The 18,564-nt window shown below is 39.8% G+C and overlaps 1 protein-coding gene across 1 annotated transcript in view; it reads right to left on the minus strand.

The window, feature by feature from the left end:
- Window positions 1-18,564, minus strand: part of si:dkey-220k22.1 (multiple epidermal growth factor-like domains protein 9) — a 99,704-nt gene that overhangs the window by 34,351 nt on the left and 46,789 nt on the right. Inside the window, exon 3 of the mRNA XM_067438783.1 lies at window positions 2,299-2,438. Coding sequence (XP_067294884.1) covers window positions 2,299-2,438 — 140 coding nt within the window. The remainder of the gene's footprint in view (window positions 1-2,298; window positions 2,439-18,564) is intronic.

Raw genomic sequence — 18,564 nt, forward strand, 5'->3', positions numbered from 1 at the left:
TGACATTATGGCTCTAAACTTAAGACTTTCATACAGGGATATTAGTTCACCCAAAAAATGAAATTGTCATCATTTACTAACCCTCAGGCTGATCTCTAAGGTTTGGAACGACAGGGGGATCATGACAAAATATATATTTTTTTAGGATAGCCTTAGATTTGTATAAGAATATACTTAAAATGTACACCCAAACCAAACAACTTTGCATGATGTCTGATTATGTAAGTGGTATTAACAAAAATCAAAACAAGGTTAAAGATAGACTCATCATGTAGGCATACTGATCCAGAGTGTTAATAATGATGACATTTGATGATGCACTGCAGCGATGCTTGTTGCAAACCAAACATGATGCTTGTTGACTGGTGTGTTGAAGCCCTGACACAATTCATGTGAAAGAAACTTTCACCTATTACAGCACTGAATAATAAATATTGCTGTACTGACCAGTATTCGAGATATATTAAGTGAATATTTGTGATTTGTGGATACTCCGTGCCACATAAAACACCCATTACCATGCTGCTAATCAACGTAATACTCAAGTAAACAAAAACTCAGTATGCACAGAGCATACACATATTCATGGACAAAGAAATGTTTCACCTTTTCTGCCATCGGGACAGTACTTGTCCCCTGAGCTTTTGCATTCTGGGACTGCCTCCTTTTTGAAGGATACAATACTGCCTGAGAATTTGGTCAGAAAGAAGTATCGTAAAGTATCGTTCACCCTAAAAATGAAAATCCTGTCATAATTTATTCACCATCAAGTTGTGCAAATTTGTACAAGTTTCTTTCTTCTGTTGAACACAAAATAAGACATTTTGAAGAATGTTGATAATCAAGCAGTTGACGGTAGCTAATTACTTCCATGGTTGGAAAAAAATAAAATATGGAAGACAAAGGCTACTGTCAACATACATCTGGACTTAAATAAGTAATTAAGTAACAATTTCTTATAGCCAACGATGTAACGTGGGCCATAACTCTAGAACAAAGGTAGATTAACAGCACATAATCAGATCTCATTATCATCTGCTTTTAGACAATCTTCAGATGTCCAAAATAACACAGAAAATTACTTTAATGTATTGTTACATTTCTGGGTACAATTCTGTTGGAATGTCAAATTGACTTGCACTGGATTCAACATAAATCCCCCCCCCCAAAAAAAAAATTCTAACTATGAAAAACATAAAAGAATCAGGTACAAACATTAAACTTTTGATAGCTTTGCTTTTCACACATTAAAAAATGTATAATAATTCCCCCATATGATTTATGAAAATGTTTTAACCACAATTTTTTTAAACTGTCAACTGTGGGACATCTGCCATTCACATTTTTTGTCTAAACCTAGAGTACATGTAACATATGTAACAAGGACACTGTAAAACAAAGTGTTACTGGAAATGGGTGCATTCTTATGGTCACCAATGGAGTCTGGATATCATCTAGTGGCAAATTTTGGATCTGCGGCCAAACAAAATCTTACTAAAAGCTAATTTTTTCAGTAAAATTTGGAAGACAGCTTGTTCAAGTTTATAAATAACTTTTTTATTTTACTTTTATTTGTTTCAGCATCTCTGAAGTTAAGGGAGCGGCGGGAAAAGCATGATTTAACAATCTGACCAATTTGCGAGTCAAAACATAACGTGGAGTCGATTAATACTCCAAGATTTCGATTTTTTAAGGCCTAATCTGGACACCATCAATATCAATGAAATTGTCATGCCGTGGTAAATCTGAGATTTAGGGCCATTCAACAAGATTTTAGTTTTATCACCATTAAGCTGTAAGGAGTTATCAGTCATCTATCTTCAGTTCCTGAAGGTAAGAGTTAACAGTTTTACATGTTACATTTTTATCTAACATGTAAATCGTAATTTTGAAACACATCAGAGTATCCTCACTTTACCTGCACATTCGTGACTCTAATGCACATTCGTGACTGGTTCAAATTGACTCCAACATAATACAAGGGTTAAATCATCAGATAACATTGAATAGTCAATACATTTTCCTAGGTCAAACCCGGCAAGAGGCTATCTATGAACCATTACTATTAATCTTGCACAATTTTAATTTGCTCCAGGGGTTTGTGGGCATAATTCTGTAATAATAAATGTACTCAGATGAAAGCACCATCTAAATGACTAATTAGACAGTTAACGTGACATTTTTTTAGAGACTGAGGTCGAACTACCATACAAAGATACATCTCTGTGTGACAACCAAATGGAAAAGGGTGTGCTGGCTTCTTTTAATACTTATGTTGTGTGAATGTGGGTGGCTCACCTGACTGTGGGTGGCAGTAGCTGCTATGATTATTGCATTGACAAGGTTGGCATCCCGTGCTGCTGAAGTGCGAGAAGCCTGGGCGGCAGTCGTCACACTTGTCCCCATGCACTCCTATCTTGCAGGTGCACATCCCCGAACTGGCAGAAAATGCAGATAACATTTTTGGAGTTAGAAAGAATTATAGCTGCACAAAATGAAAGCAATTGTTCTTTCAAGACCGTACAGAATCCTTCAAAAGCCAGACACAGAGAGGTTAAAACCTCTGTCCACATCAAACACTAGGTGCAGTGAACTGTTAGAATAGCTGCTCCATCACATGTTAACAGATTTGCTCTACGAAAGCTGATGCAACGTGTATTTGAGATATTACTGTAAACTAGAGGTGTAATAATAACATATTGAGAGGCATCGGTTTTGATGGAAATCCTTTTCATTGATTATAGTATTATTCAGGCATAAATAATAACCAAGGTTTGTGGCAATAAATAAATAAATAATTAAATGCATTTCATTTGCATTAGATTTAGCAGCAGGTAGGATACACTATGGTTGTTTCAGTCCCTTTCCTGCCCTGGGTTACAAAAAAAATCATTACACAGGTAAATTAGCCATTAGTGGTTTCGCGTGTAATGCAATCTCTTTGTACTAATCGGAAGAAAAACAGGGGTAAATATGCTCTACATGAGAAATTAAAGTGTAACACTATCAGGGTGCTTAAAATAAAAAAGATCAGAAACTCCCAGAAATGAGAAAACTTCTGATTATACTACACACTTCATTCTTTTGAAGAGCAAATGAGAAATGCAGAAGGATATTTCTTTTGGGAGAGGCTTAGGAAATCTATGAAACATATCTGCAATTATCTCTTTCAAACACACACACACACACACACACACACACAGACACACACACACACACACACACAAACACACACACACACACACACACACACACACACACACACACACACACACACACACACACACACACACACACACACACACACACACACACACACACACGGCTCACTCTCAGAGTGAATGCATTCTCCATATGCACAATCAGAAACTCTCTGCCTTTGCCAATACACAGAGTGATTAGGCTACTTATTCTGACTGAAGCTGAGCTCACTGTTCCTGAGAAAAAGAACCCTGACATGTCAGTACATTTGAACCCGACCTCTCAAATTATTTTCAGTATTCCCACTTGTTTCAATAGGATACAGAACACCTAAATAATTTAGAGCAAAACCCACTGAAATATCATTATAATTAATATTAAAAAGCACATAAGGATAACTGCAGCCACTGCAGCCATACCAGATGGGGTGATGAATTGAGAAATCAACTTTCCTTTGAGCTTTTGATATATAAAAGGTCATGGTAAAAAGATTATCCTGTAAGTTTTAGAGCTGAAAACATCCTTGTTAGTCAAAGAAAAGCTTTTATAGACACCAGGCCCAAAAAACGATCGTGTTCGCATCTTAACGTCATCGACTGACAAAACACTGCCTCTACAGAATAAAAAGCACGTCTAATTCAGTAGCCCCGCCCATCATCATCAGATCACTAGCCAGCCGAGGAAGATAGCAAGATATGGCGCTATTCCTGGTTGTGGAAGAACACAGTCGCTGCATAAGCTTCCTTTGGATCCTAATATTAGGAATGTGTGGAACTTTATTTTTAATTCAGTTCCAGCGGACGTGGGGGAAGCCAGTAGCCGCGTTTCCATTACCCTTCAAAATGCGCAAATTTAAATTGAAAATTGAAAATACGCCCAATGGAAACGTGGAAATTTCGCAAAAACTCCCATATATCGGAAAAAAGTTTTTACGCTCTCATGAGGTGGTTTTTCAGGCAATTCGAAAAAGGATATTTTCGCAAAACTGCAAAGGAAACATTTTTTTCGCATTTACAGGTGCGGTGATGCATTGCTACAACATAGGGCCTATATAGCCTATTATATTTTCCACTCAATTGTGTCGTAATAACAACTTAACAAGATATAATGTAGTTAAAAGGACATATATTTTCTCTTAATAAGGACAGTGGCGTAACTTTAACCTAATGATGGACCCCGGTGCAACCACAAATAATATATAGGCCTACTGTAATTAAGACATATATTCAAGAAATATATTAAAGCAGAAAGAGCTGTAGCTTCAGCTTTACTCAAAGGCAGAGGAAACAGGCCAGCTACGCACGTCATTCCAGACGATCTTGGTTTGTTTCTTATTTAATATACAGGCAATTAATTGATGAAATATCAATAAAAATAAAAATACAATTTATTCAAAACTAAATCATTTTTTTAAGAAAGACTTTCTAGAAAATAAAACTCGAAGTGGTCAAAATCATGTGACTCCCCATCTCAAATATTGGGAATCTTAGGCTATATCTTACTCATGCTGCTCACTTTTCATAATCAACATATAAATTAAAATAATAATATTAAAGGCTAATGTTTAGGCCTGAACGTAGCCTATTTAGTTTCGTAGTTAGGCTGTTTTCTTTAACCCACCGTCGATAAAGGCGCCAACGTTTTCTCATTTTTTCCTTCTTCCTTTAGGACAGCGGAAACAACTCGCAATACTCTGTCATTTTTAGCTATACAGATAAGTTCAAGACATAATTATAAATTATAAACTGTCTACTTTTATTTGTAGACTCAGGGAACTAATTATTTTGCATGCACTCACTCCAAACGCTGTCCTCATTTAAAAAAAAAAAATTGTTTATTAAATGCCAATTTTTCTTTTCCAAAGGAAACGCTGTCATTTCACAATAGTTTTTTATCGACATTTAAGAAATATCGCTAAAGTTTTTCGCAAATCTGTAATGGAAACGCAGCTAGTGTTCACTTAATTTCACTGCAGGATCGTTTGTAAACAAATCGCACAATGCTGTTTCTTCTATATTGGATCTGACAGGAGGAATGGTGCAGCACACTTATGTGAGTAAAATGTGTTTTTATATGTAATAGTATTGCATTGTTATAGATCGTTTTGCTTATGTGTCTAACAGAACATACCTTTAGCACTGGACTCAGACAGGTATGGGCCAGAGCTCGCAATGCCCAATGTCCCGGGGTGCTGTGTGTTTTCCAGAGGGGCTACCAAAACAAAGCCTGTCAGCAGGCCAATGAATCTCGTAATATATTCCTTTCTTGTTCTGCTATTTTCTCACTCTATTTGAAGGGCACGCTCGTGCACGTGTATGTGTGTGTGTGCGGTTCGTGCTTATATCAAACAATCGTGGGGGCTATGTAATACAAAAATAATAGTCCAATCAATCGCGGGTGGATGAGAAATAAATCATTGTGTTTGTTTGATAAAGACGTTTACGAGCCCTGTGGTCGAGAGAATCATTCCCTCCCTCATGTGAACTGAACTGACAGGGGAGCTTAAGCTCATTAAATCTGCAAATCTTCTCCAATCCTAGCTGTGGGCGTTTACTTCCAAGTCTCCAGTGCTGCACACCCATCAAAACCCAGCGTTCAGGAGAGAGCCTCAAAACCAGTGTAGAAAATAGCCTATTACTTATTAGTTATGATGATTGTGAGAGTAAAAACCACACGAATGCCATTAGTTGACCTCAGACAACAGTATACAAAATTTTTTTGTACACACCTTTAAAGCCTGTGTTTCATGAAATATTGTCAGGGCTCAACAGGATTATTTTATTTAATTTTTTACAAACATTTTACTTGCCCCATCACATGAATAAATTAGAAAGTCATACACACGAAATCATACGCGTTGTAATGGGAGCATTGTGAAGTGCTATGTCAGTACATGAAGTGTGATGCAAGCGTGATGTGAAGCTCATGTGAGAAGTGATGTAGCATTGAGGACAGTCACTTCACACCATCTTCACAAAACACTAACATCAGACTTTGCAGTGCGCTGACCCTAACCTCAAATATTTAAAATTTCTTAAACTATAAACTGTCATAGACACATTCATAAACACGCACGCACGCACACACTCTCTCAGTCTCACAGTTTCATCTGCTGGGGTCTCAAGGGTTACATCATGTGTTTTTTTAAAGCATCAACTTTCAGAATTTATGGAATATTCCTTTAACACTAGAACAACTGGAATTCTATAACTACAAGAATGGCCATAGCTGTCATGCCATTTACATTTAAAGCTTCTATTGAGGTTTTAGAATGAAGCTTTACATGTCTGTCTGTTGCCATATTTTATGACAGCATCACTGTAAAAAGTGTCAAAATCCACAATTTGAATAAAATCAAACAATAAAATGAAGCACCAAGCTCCAAACTAACACCGATAGGTCTACATATTACAATCTTTTTTGTAATGTAACAGTGTAAGGGCTACTAGACTGCACCGGGAGGTGCGTGTCTCACATTGTGTGTGGCAAGTGGGAGGGCAAAGCCATGTTTGAAAGTCTAAATGCGAACAAATATGGATTGAAGAAAAATATTTTGTCAGATTAAACATGATGTGATTTTTGGAAAAGATTAGAGCTACCTTTTTTCAATACGTTTGACTTTTAGAATTTACAGCGTTCTTAAGTTATTAGAAATGTTTTGACAATTTGCAGCCAGCAGCATAATCATGTCGTGATCCGGTTCTTCCCTCCCTCTCTCTCTGCGCTGTCAATTCTTCTCATTGACGCTCACACCCTCTTATCTGCTCATTATCTCCCTCAGCTATTTCTCTTTGTTGTTTAGCCGCCGCTTATTCCCTCTCACCTGATTCCTTTTCTCCCCTCATTAGGATCTCTATTTCTTTCCCCCGCTTTCTCCCCATCTTTGCCTGAGGATTACATTTTCCCTACATGTAAGCATATTCGTTTACCTTGTGTCTCTGTCTAATCCTGTCGTGTGGGAAGCTGAATTATATTAGGGGAACTTCTCTGAACTGGTGAAGCGCCAATTGCCACTACCTCTCCCTAGGAAGGGCCTGCCTGCTCTCACTCCCCGTCTCTCTGAGGTTTCCCCCACCTTCCTCACTACCGCCGGCCTGACCGCAGCTGCGCTACCTGCCAGCCGAAACCTGAGTTTGAACTTTATTCTACGACTACTACCCTGAGTTGCTTTATTGACATTACTTGTATTGACTTGAGCTCGCTGGCAAAGACCAGTGGTGAATAAAGACTGCATTATTTCTCCGCATCTGCTGTGTGATCCTCTTACCTTCATGACAGAATACTCAGGCCAACGGGATCCAGCAACGGAGAATCTGGTGGGATTTGCGGTCAGGATCCATGGAATAATGTTAGGTAGGCACGAGGAGGAACTTGCTGCTGCTCGACAAGCCATCGAGTCCCTCGCCACTCAGGTTAATGACCTTACGCTTCAGCTGCATCAGCTCCGATCCATCCCTCCGGCCACCCAGAGCATGTCGACACCTTCTGAGCCCCATATCAAAAACCCCCCTTGCTACTCCGGTGAGCCCACTCAGTGTCGTGTCTTTTTCACGCAGTGCGAGGTTGTGTTCTCTCTCTATCGGGTCCTTTCGTTCTGACTGGTCAACGCTCCTGCTGTTTTCCAAGCGTTGGTTAACGATGTCCTCCGGGACATGCTTATTGTCTTTGTTTTCGTTTACCATGGACGAAATTCTTATTTTTTCCCCCTCTCCACAGGTGCATGTTCAGCACGTCCGTCGCGTTCTTCAGCACCTGCTAGAGTTGATTGTTAAAGCTGAGAAGTGCAATTTCCATGCACAGTCGGTTTCCTTTTTAGGATCGATTATCTTGCCTGACGGGGTTAGTGTGGACCCGGAGAAGGTGAGGGCAGTCACCGACTGGCCGGTACCAGATTCTTGCACCGCTCTTCAGCACTTTTTTGGGTTTTGCTCATTTTTATCGCCGCTTTATTTTTAATTTCAGTCAGATTGTCGCCCTCTTAACGGCCTTAACCTCTTCTAAGACCAGTTTTCGGTGGTCAAAAGCCACCCAGGTTGCATTTGACCAGCTTAAGACCCTATTCACCTCTGCGCCCATTGTATTGTTCCCCGGACGCCTCTAGTCAGTTTATCGTCGAGGTTGATGGATGGACGGACCACAGAAATCTATAATACATTCGATTGGCAAAGGGGTTAAACGCGCGTCAGGCCCGTTTCGTCCGGGAACAAAGAATGTAAAGCCGGACACATTGTTTCGTCTCTTTGATTCTTCGGAGGGTACGGATGTTCAAGCTCCCATCATCCCAGAGGGGTATATCTGGGGTATTGAGAGATTGGTTAGACGCGTGTTATCTCCTACTAATCCTCCGCAGTCGTGTCCTAGTAACCTCCTTGCCATGTTGCAGTGGGACCACTCCTCTAAGCTCCCGGCCCATCTCGGCATTCGGGGCACTCTCGCATCGATTCGTCAGCTGGTGGTCCACCTGCGAACGTGACACACGTCGGTTTGTCGCCTCTTGTGCGAAATGTGCCCAGACCAAGGCTAATAACAGACCCCAGCCGGCTTTTTAAGACCGTTACCAATCCCCTCGCGTCCTTGGTCCCACGTCGCGCTCGACTTTATTACCAGTCTCCCAGCGTCATCTGGGAACACGGTTATCTTGACCATTATAGACCGTTTCTCTAAGGCGGCTCATTTTGTTTCTCTCCCTAAGCTCCCATCCGCCAAGGAGACCCCGCAGATCGTAATTGAGCACTTTTTTAATAACATAAAAAAGATAACTTTTATATATTTTATGATAACTTTTTTTATCCAGCTTTCACCCTCTTTCACCTGAGTCATTCATAAAAACACTTTGACATGGACATGCTTTAAGCAAAAACTATTATTTTCAACAAAACAAGACAAAATATCTTATGTAATTTTACATCTAATAAATTCATCTTGATTTAAGTTTTTTTTTTATAGATATTTGGACTTGAAAAAAGAAAAATTCTAAATAAGAGTAGCATTTTGTTGACTACATTTAAAATAAACTACAACAAAATATATTTATTTTGTCCTATTGCTTAGCTCCCTCTCTGTTTCAGAGTTAAACAAAACAAATGAACTGCATTTAAACCACACTCAAACACACGTGCACACAAACTCACACACGCAAGTCTTAACACCAGGGGATCCCTTTAAGAATGAAACCCTTGAGCCACAGCTTCAAGTGTGTGAGAGAATGAATGATTAAGTAAGCATCACAGAGCAGCTGAGGAAGAGCATCTCAAAGACCTTTCAGTCGGTCTGTTTGAGCTATTGGCTGACACCATGATCCTCCACAGCACAAGTCAATAACTTTGATGTTTGGCCTCACAGTCACGTCTAGAGAACTGAGCTATGACTGTATCCCATCCAGTCTATGAGAGAGAGAGAGAGAGAGAGAGAGAGAGAGAGAGAGAGAGAGAGAGAGAGAGAGAGAGAGAGAGAGAGAGAGAGAGAGAGAGAGAGAGAGAGAGAGAGAGAGAGAAAGAGAGAGAGAAAGACAGAGAGAAAGAGAGAGAGAAAGAGAGAGAGAAAGAGAGGAGAGAGAGAGAGAGCTTCTGGCATGGGCTGGTTTATGTCCAGTGAATTTCAATGGATTCAATCTGAAAGTGCTCTCCTAAATATTAGAATTCAATGATGAATGCAGCCCTGAAAAATCTGACATTACAATTAAAGCTGCTGTGTCTAATTTTTATTAGCATTTGCCATCTTAATTTTCTGAATTAACTATAGAGTAAGTAAATGTTTAAATGAGGAGAGCAGCCCAATGTTAACTGATCTGCTTAGCCAAACAATGAAAGATGGAGGGAGGATTTTGTAAACCTAATTGGAAACAGTTATTAGTTCTGCAATGCATTAGTGCACATTTAAGTTTTAGGCCTTTAAAAGTAATGCAAAGATGATGTTCCTACTGATCCACAAAATAAAACATTAAAATTACATAATCCAGGTGAACTATACTTGCCACAAACCTTAAACTCTAAAGAACTTGTAAGAATCCACTACTAGCCGACTTTGCCCGGAGGGTGTAAGAATGTTGAGGTTTCCATGGCAACAACACCTCAGATCAGAAGTACCCCACTGCGATTAAACTGAAAGTCTATTACAGTATAATCATCAGGGCAACAATCCCACACAAAAGACAAGCATCAAATGTGCTGTGAATGCAAATTTACAACCTTTTGTAAATCATGCAGACTTCGCACTTGTCAAGATTAATTAATGAAACGGTTTAGCAATTTGTGGAAATTCTGATGACACAGCATGGTTTATACCCACTAATAAGGGGGAAAATAGTCTGAATATATTAACTCTTTGAAATTATTTGTAAATGCTCACACTATCATTGTGTATAGTAATACTTATTTATGTGCAGTTTTAATGTAATCCATTTATGCAAGGCCAGTTAGTTAGTAGCTGGCATTAATGCACACTATCTAGGGAAATCTGGTGGTCACTGCTTTAGTACTTGACTACTTCCTTCCAGACCATTTAAGGGCAGAGCGGTTTGAGGCCTGGGTGGTTTGGAACCTCTAATGTATAACCCAGTTTTATTGCGGTAGTGGGTTATGCGGATTCTGGAATCATATGGTCAGACCCAAAGGTTTTCAGAGCAGTTAAACAACCTTCTGAAAGCTCTTGCCATCCTATGCTTCAGTGGTGCTAAAGCAGACTGTCAAATTCAGTTGAAGAACACAGACCCCATCCTTGTCAGGCATGCTATATTGGAAAAACCTTTTAAACCGGAGTGTGTTTTCATGGTAGCCTCTACATTTTTGTTATTTTCATTTATTTTTATTCAAATTTGCTTACAGTGCAATCAACGGGCACAACATTTCAAAAGTTTGAGGGGTCAGAAAGATTTTTTTGTTTTTTTTATGAAAGGAATTCAATTGATTAACAAGCTAGTAAAGACTTGTACTGCCAAAGTTGTTAAGTACACACACTTCATTGTAAAGGACAATGAAGTCTTAAAAAAAAAACATCCACAAGTTAATCCAAATACAGAGAGAAGAGAAACAACCAAGGCGTACACATTAACAATACCTGACAAACTAAAGGACACACACACACACGAACTTAAGGAAACACTGCAAACTGAAAAAGTCCAAACAGGGTGAAATTGTGACATTTATATTATCACAAAAGAATACTGATTTTTTTTTAATCCCAGTTACTTTGCATAAAAATATTAAGCAGCATAATATTTTTTTAACTTTGATAATAATTGTATTTTATTTTTTCAGAGAACCAAATCAGCAAATCAGCATATGTGACGTGACACTAAAGACTGGAGCAATGGCTGCTGACATTTCAGCTTTGCCATTACAGGAATAAATTACATTTTGAAATATACAATAAAACATTAACTGTTTTGACTATATATGATCAAATAAATGTGTGAACATAAGAGACTTCTTTCAAAAACATTGAAAAATGTTATGAAAATTGAATGATGATGTATACATTATGTCTATTGGAGTATTCCCTGGGAATCCAGTCCATGATCAGCTGAACAAGAACACTACTGTATTCAAAGAGAGAAAAAGCGATTAAAAACTGAAATAAAATGTAAAGCTTGCAAATGAATCACCACCACAAAACTCCTAATAGCATCACCTGCAGCAGATGTAATATTTCAATCTTTCAATCTCTTTCTCTCTCACACTCAGTTATTTCAGGTTTTATTTAAGCTGAGTGAAATAGGCACACTTCCCATGTGTCATTACAAGCAGGCCATAAATGAGCTGGTGCAATATTTGGGTATCTCCTGTACTACTTTCACTCAAATTCTGTCAGAGAAATACTGTAAAAGCTATTTTGAATACTTCAGATAGAATCTATTTCTATCTATTTAAATGTTAAAACTGTAAAGCAGACTGTTCACTACATGTTGCTGCTCTGATTCTGTTACTGAATTTAGTATCTTTCTTTAAAACTCATTATGTCACTGAATACAGTCACAATCCTGTCACAATGTCTTCCAAGAATAGTTTGAGTTCTTGGAAATAATGACCCAGAGTAACAGACAGTTAGTAACAGTACAATGGCAGACAATAGCATCTTGTTTATTTAATTAGAGATACACCTGTAACGTGTAGTCGGTTTATGTTCCCTTTTTTGCCTGCCATAGTTCTCTAGTTTGTTTCCCTGGTTGTGAACTAGTTCCCACAACTGTTGCGTTAAATTCTTGATTACACTCCCCATGTATTCAAGCCCTGTGTTTTCTTCAGTTCTTTGTTCGGTACTATCAGTGTTTAATGTGGTTTAGGGTGTTGCCGATGGACGATATCATCATAAAGCCAACCGATATATATGGGGATGATTTAGCCTAGAAATCTAGACGCACCCTAGCGGCAGCAAATTTAATCTGCCCGCAAGTGTTGTCTTGGAACTCTCAATACCCTTCTGAGCTGCATTCCTCTCAATCTGGACAGGCCAATCACATCGTGTATAGAGTCGGTGGGCGGGGCCATAATGATGGCCGAGTTGCGTTTGCGTGCTTCTAGTAAACACAGAAACTGGCGAACGGCGGCGGTCTTTCGAATCAGCTTTGACTGCGATTCTGGAAGACTTGGAGTTGAGCTTTTCTCTGAGAAAAGAACAAAGAACGGCACTAAAGTCATTTTTAAAAAGGGAAGATGTGTTCGGAGTTTAGCCAACCGGATACGGTGAATGTTTAATGGGGGGGTGAAATGCTGTTTCATGCATAATGAGCCTTTTACACTGTTTAAGACTTGGATTCCTATCCTAAACATAGACAAAGTTTCAAAAACTAATGTTGGACGTTTGATGGAGTATTTCTGTGTTAAAAATACTCCTTCCGGTTTCTCACAAGTTTCGGAGAGTTTTTTTCGAGTATGGCTCGGCTTGACGTTAATAGATCGGAAGGTCCTTGTATGGGCCGTACGGGCTCCTCTCCCGGTAAGGTGCACGTGCGCGTGACTAGAGTGAGAGGAAATGCACGCCCGTAAAAACTCTCTCACGTGCAGATCTAGTCGATCCAGGTGCCGCGCTCCACTTTATTCCTATGGGTGACTTCAACGCTTCAGCACAGCATTCCGGGAAGGCAGCGCTGCATTTGAACCGATTTGAACGCAGAAATGACGGGAATCTTCACAACATCGCTTCAGTTGCATCACAAAGTGGATCTCCACACTCCAAGAAGTGTGTTTTTGACGGAACGGTCCCAGCGATAAAGGTTCGGTCCTGCTTTGGAAGCAGCCGGTGAGTAAAACTGCTTCAAATGTCTATGCTGTTGGCTCGTCGTGTGAGTAAACATCAGTAAACGACACGATCCCGTGCTTCGTCATTCAAATGCGCTAACGGACTCTATTGTTGTTCTATGTAAATTATAACGTTACACTAGTCTGACGTGCAAAACCGTTTTGCTTGCTACTGCTAAGGTTTAGTCGAATACAATAGTCCATAAACCGAATCATGTCCTCATACACTGCGAGTAAACACACACAAATGTTGACAGGGCACTAAATACAGTACATACCACAGAGACGGACGTCCTGTGTTGCTGTTTCTCCAGTTCAATTTATTTCAGCCTCCGAATGATTCTGGATCATTATCTGTATTAGCTGAGCTGGATAGCCATGAGTTTCTCCACACTTGAGGACGTCACCGCTTTGTTCGCGATTGTCATTTTTTAGCTCCGCCCACACGATACGCCTCCAGGCGCTCGTTTTTTCCCGGAAAGACTCGGTACAGCCCATATTTCTTTTATAAATATAATAAAACTAAAGACTTTTTGGAGATATGAAGGATGCAATACTACTCTATAGGTACTCAAGATTGACATGAGATTGACTGAAACTGAGTGTTTCACCCCCCTTTTAATCTATCAACAAGCTCTGTTTCACCGTCGTTGCTCTGGTTGGTGTAGCGCTATCCTATCGCGTGCAGAGGGAGTTTGAAAGACCACCGTTTATCCCGCCCCTCAGATTGAGCCTTGTCTATGGTGAGTTTCCAGACCAAACATCTTGATGTGGGTCTGGCTTGTCAGGATAGGGATGATTAGGAGGCTATGATGGACTATGGGCAAAATTATGGCCAGGACATCCTGGGACATCCCTTGCGTTGCATGATTTGTAATGAATGTAAAAAATAACAGAAAAATTCTCAGGTATAACATTTCAAGAAATATAATACTGCACCAAACAGTTGATTCACATAGTTTCTCTTTGAAGAAACTGTATTGTTGACGACAATATCACTCTGAAGCAACTAGCCCAAGCTTCTGGACCGCAATCAAGAGCCAAAGGTTGTTTGTCCAACAGTAGGAAAACACAATTAACCAGCATAAGCGCATGCCCAGTAATTTGAAGTGAGGGATTCTAGTGCAGCCCCATCCTGATAAAAAAAGCCTGTTTACACAGTGAAAAAGCTGATGGAGGGCAGAGGGAGGGCTGACTGAACAAAGCCACACTGTGCTTGGAGCAGAGCTGGAGACTGTTAATAACCCCTTCTACCTACAGACCAGAGCTGGTGAGTGAACAGAGATCTGTCGAGGAGAAAGAAAAACAATTATAGAAAGGAAGTGATGAGTAAGAGTATATAATAGATTGATAAACATATTAAATCATGTTTTAACTAAAATGCAAAACGGTTTCTGTGAGGGTTAAGTTAGGATTTGTTTAAGGGCATATAAAATAATAATAAAACAATATAATCAATAAATATAATCAATAGTTCGGGGTTTGCTGCAAAGCCTCTTATGCTCACCAAGGCTGCATTTATATTAGGGCTGCACGTTTTCAAGTTTTTCATTAACCGTTAACCGAGGCCCTTAGCGGTTAATACTCGGTTAACCATAGTGTGTGTCAGGGTTATTTTTAGTTTATTCATTTGAAGACCGCCATCTCCGTAGTGAACGCGCCTAAAGTGAGAAATGCACAGAGAGTAGCCTATTTCTTTTCGTTTTAAATTGTTAAAAGACATTTCAAGCTTTCTTAAGATATATTTCATGTCTGTGAGGCGTACGCTGAGTTTCGTTAAATTAGGATGAGATGCGCTCCAGTTCACGAGCAATGCAAGTGGCCGCGAGGGTGCCTGCACGATTAGGGCATGTAGTAAAATATGCAGCCGAGAATGATTCACACAGCGTTTGACTCGCGCGGCTGATGAGCCTCTCCCGGCAGAGAGTTCAAGCATCTGTGGACTCGTCCCTTCAGCTCTGGCCATCTTGCTTTCAGTCCGCGATTAGCTTTTTTGTTTTATTCATTACAGTTAAAGTAACCTCTGCTTTTCTCTAGTCATTTACAAGTTTCTCACTTCAAACTTTCTTTCTTCTGATCCATTATGCACAGCGCGCACAGCTCCCGCTCTGCTTCTGCCCTAATGCGACTTATAGTCCAGTGCGACTTGTTATTTTCCTCTTCAGGATGCATTTTTTGACTGATGCGACTCATACTCCGGAGCGACTTATAGCCTGAAAAATGCGGTAAGCACTGCATTGCAATACTTGCATTTTGCCCCGTCACTCTCATTTTTAAAGTGCTCCCACGCATTCTTTGCCCACTTAGAAAGCTGGTCATGACGACTTCTTGTGGATATTACAAATGTCTGGCCCAGAAAACGATAGATCACTGAATATGCCACACCTTGACGTCATCGACTGACAAAACACTGCCTCTACAGAATAATAAGCACGTCTAATTCAGTAGCCCCGCCCACTGACTCATAGAGCTGTTCAGATCGCACTAGCCAGCAGCAATAAACATGCCAAAGAAGATAGCAAGATCGCTGCACAAAGAAGATAGCAAGATCGCTGCATAAAGAAGATAGCAAGTCGCTGCATATGCTTCCTTTGGATCATAATATTCGGAATGTGGGATACTTCATTTATTTTTAATGAAGTTCAAGCTCACGTAGGGAAGATATGTACATGTGTTTGCTTCATTTCACTGTGGAAACGTTTGTAAACAAGTCTCAGGTCGATGCTGGATTTGCAGATATTGAGATTAAAACACAATCCTGTGCCTACTATATTGGATCTGACAGGAATGGTGCAATACATTTATGTGAGTAAAACATCTTTTTTATATGTAACAGTAGTCTTGGGGCTATGTGTTTTCCAGATGGGCTACCAAAATGGAAGCCTGTCAGCAGGCCTGTGAATTTCAAAAAGTTAAATAATATTCATTTTTTATATTGAAAAATATAGAATTTTTATCTTTTCACAACATTTATTATGTTTATAAATACATTTACATTTGGTCCCCGCAATGTAATATAAACAATACACACACACACACACACACACACACACACACACACACACACACACACACACACACACACACACACACACACACACACACACACACACACACACAGGCCCCATCTACACGGAGACGCTTTTAACTGTATATAAATTTTGTACCGTATCAGCGTCCCGTCCACACGGATCCGGTGTTTTGGAAGCATGAATCCGATATTTTTTGAAACCGGGTCCCAGAGTGGATAAATCTGAAAACGACAATCTTCCGTTTTCTTGTGTATGAAATCCGTATATTTTGTGAAACAGTGATGTGATTACACTACGTCCAGCATGGTGAAAGAGTTAAGGGATACAACTACGGGCACTGGGCATGCGCACATCAATATCACGTCATTTAATTACCATATTTACATTATTGTAAGGTATGTTTTGGGTTGGGGTAGGTGTAGGCATTAATAAAACACATTTGTTCAGTAGCAAATGTATATTGTTATTTTATTGTGAGATTTTGCCTCACCTCCAACCACTGCTGTACCCCTTCTAAACACAACTCTTCTTCTCCATTTTTAGTGTATTTCTGTGGCAGAATTACAGCGCCACACACTGGCCTGGCATACATACTACAACGTTTTGAGTCGTTTTTCATTGCTCTCATGTGGACGCATATATTTCTTGAAACGAGGAGAAAAAAAAGATGGAATACGAAAAGCTCTGGCTTCGTGTGGATGGGGCCACACACACACACACACACACACACACACACACACACACACACACACACACACACACACACACACACACACACACACACACACACACACACACACACACACACACACACACACACACACACACACACACACACACACACACACAGCAAGTTAACTTGACAGGATCACAGTAGGGAGGGACAATGTTAAAACTTCTTATCCTTAAAAAAATTTCCATTTTAATATTTGCTCTCACCTGGAGGCATGCTCTGTGAGGAGACCTTTATTTGAATGTTTAATTTATGTGAGATTAAACTCTGCTGGGTGCTCTGCATTAATGCCAGAGTGGTAAACACCTTGAGGTTCATTCTAATTCAAGGGGTGGTAGCTCTTCATAAAGCTGAGCAGGACAGTACGTGAATGAGCTGGATCTGAGCCAATTTATCTGTGAAAACCCCACAGACGGGATTAGCGCTTTCACTCCCTCGCAGTTCTCTAACGTCTGGCGAGACATCAGAGCAACTTCAATCCTGTCACATCGAGGAACCATCAAGACTTGAGAAGGAAGAAAGTTACACACTTCTGCTCCCACCCATAGTCACTTTAAATCAGATTTCTAAGTGAACAGGCGAAGCATTTAACAGTGTGTGATGAGCAATTATTTTTCCTCCCTATCAACAATAAAGCCTTCCATTGCACAGATCTTATTTTTCCTTTGGCAAACATCACGGTTTTGCCTGGCTTTTGATTAGGCCACGCAGCAGGCTAAACTAATCCTCCTCATAGGCTAGAGATATCAGAAGCCAAGTAATTTCAACTTCATCTAAATAAAACAGAAATGGAAAATGGCAAATGGAAAAATGAAAGAAGTAATCCCATGATCTATAGGGAAGAGTGCTCTAAGGGTGTGTTATAGCTTTGTTTAGTTAGACTCACGCTGCTGGGTGTCAGTGTCTTCACACTTCTGGTCTGATGGGGATGAAATCCTCCGTAACAAGATTAGTGAGAAGCATTACAAGGCTCTCCATTACTGTGTGTGGTAGTGGTCGACTGAAATAATTGCCATACCTTCCATGTTGTTGTAATAAGTTTGATAACTGCTAGTCTAAAATGTGGAAATAGTAAAACGTAAAGAGAAGATACGGCGACACATTTTGCTGGTAGCGTAAACAAAACTATTATGATTGAAATACTACTTGCCCACTCGTCTGATTATAAGAATAGATTTGCACGAAATATAACCAGTTTCGATGGAAAGGAAAGAAGATTCCTCTGATCCTTGGTTAAAATCTGAAGTCTTTGATCGTTAGTCTGACTTGTTCACCGGCAGCCGATTAATGACCGCTGCCATCAAATTTTACCTCAGAGAAAATTCTGGCAGTGTCAGAAGATTTGGCACAGTCCTGCAGTGTG

This window comes from Pseudorasbora parva, chromosome 3 (assembly GCF_024679245.1).
Source record: "Pseudorasbora parva isolate DD20220531a chromosome 3, ASM2467924v1, whole genome shotgun sequence".
Classification (NCBI taxonomy): Eukaryota; Metazoa; Chordata; class Actinopteri; order Cypriniformes; family Gobionidae; genus Pseudorasbora; species Pseudorasbora parva.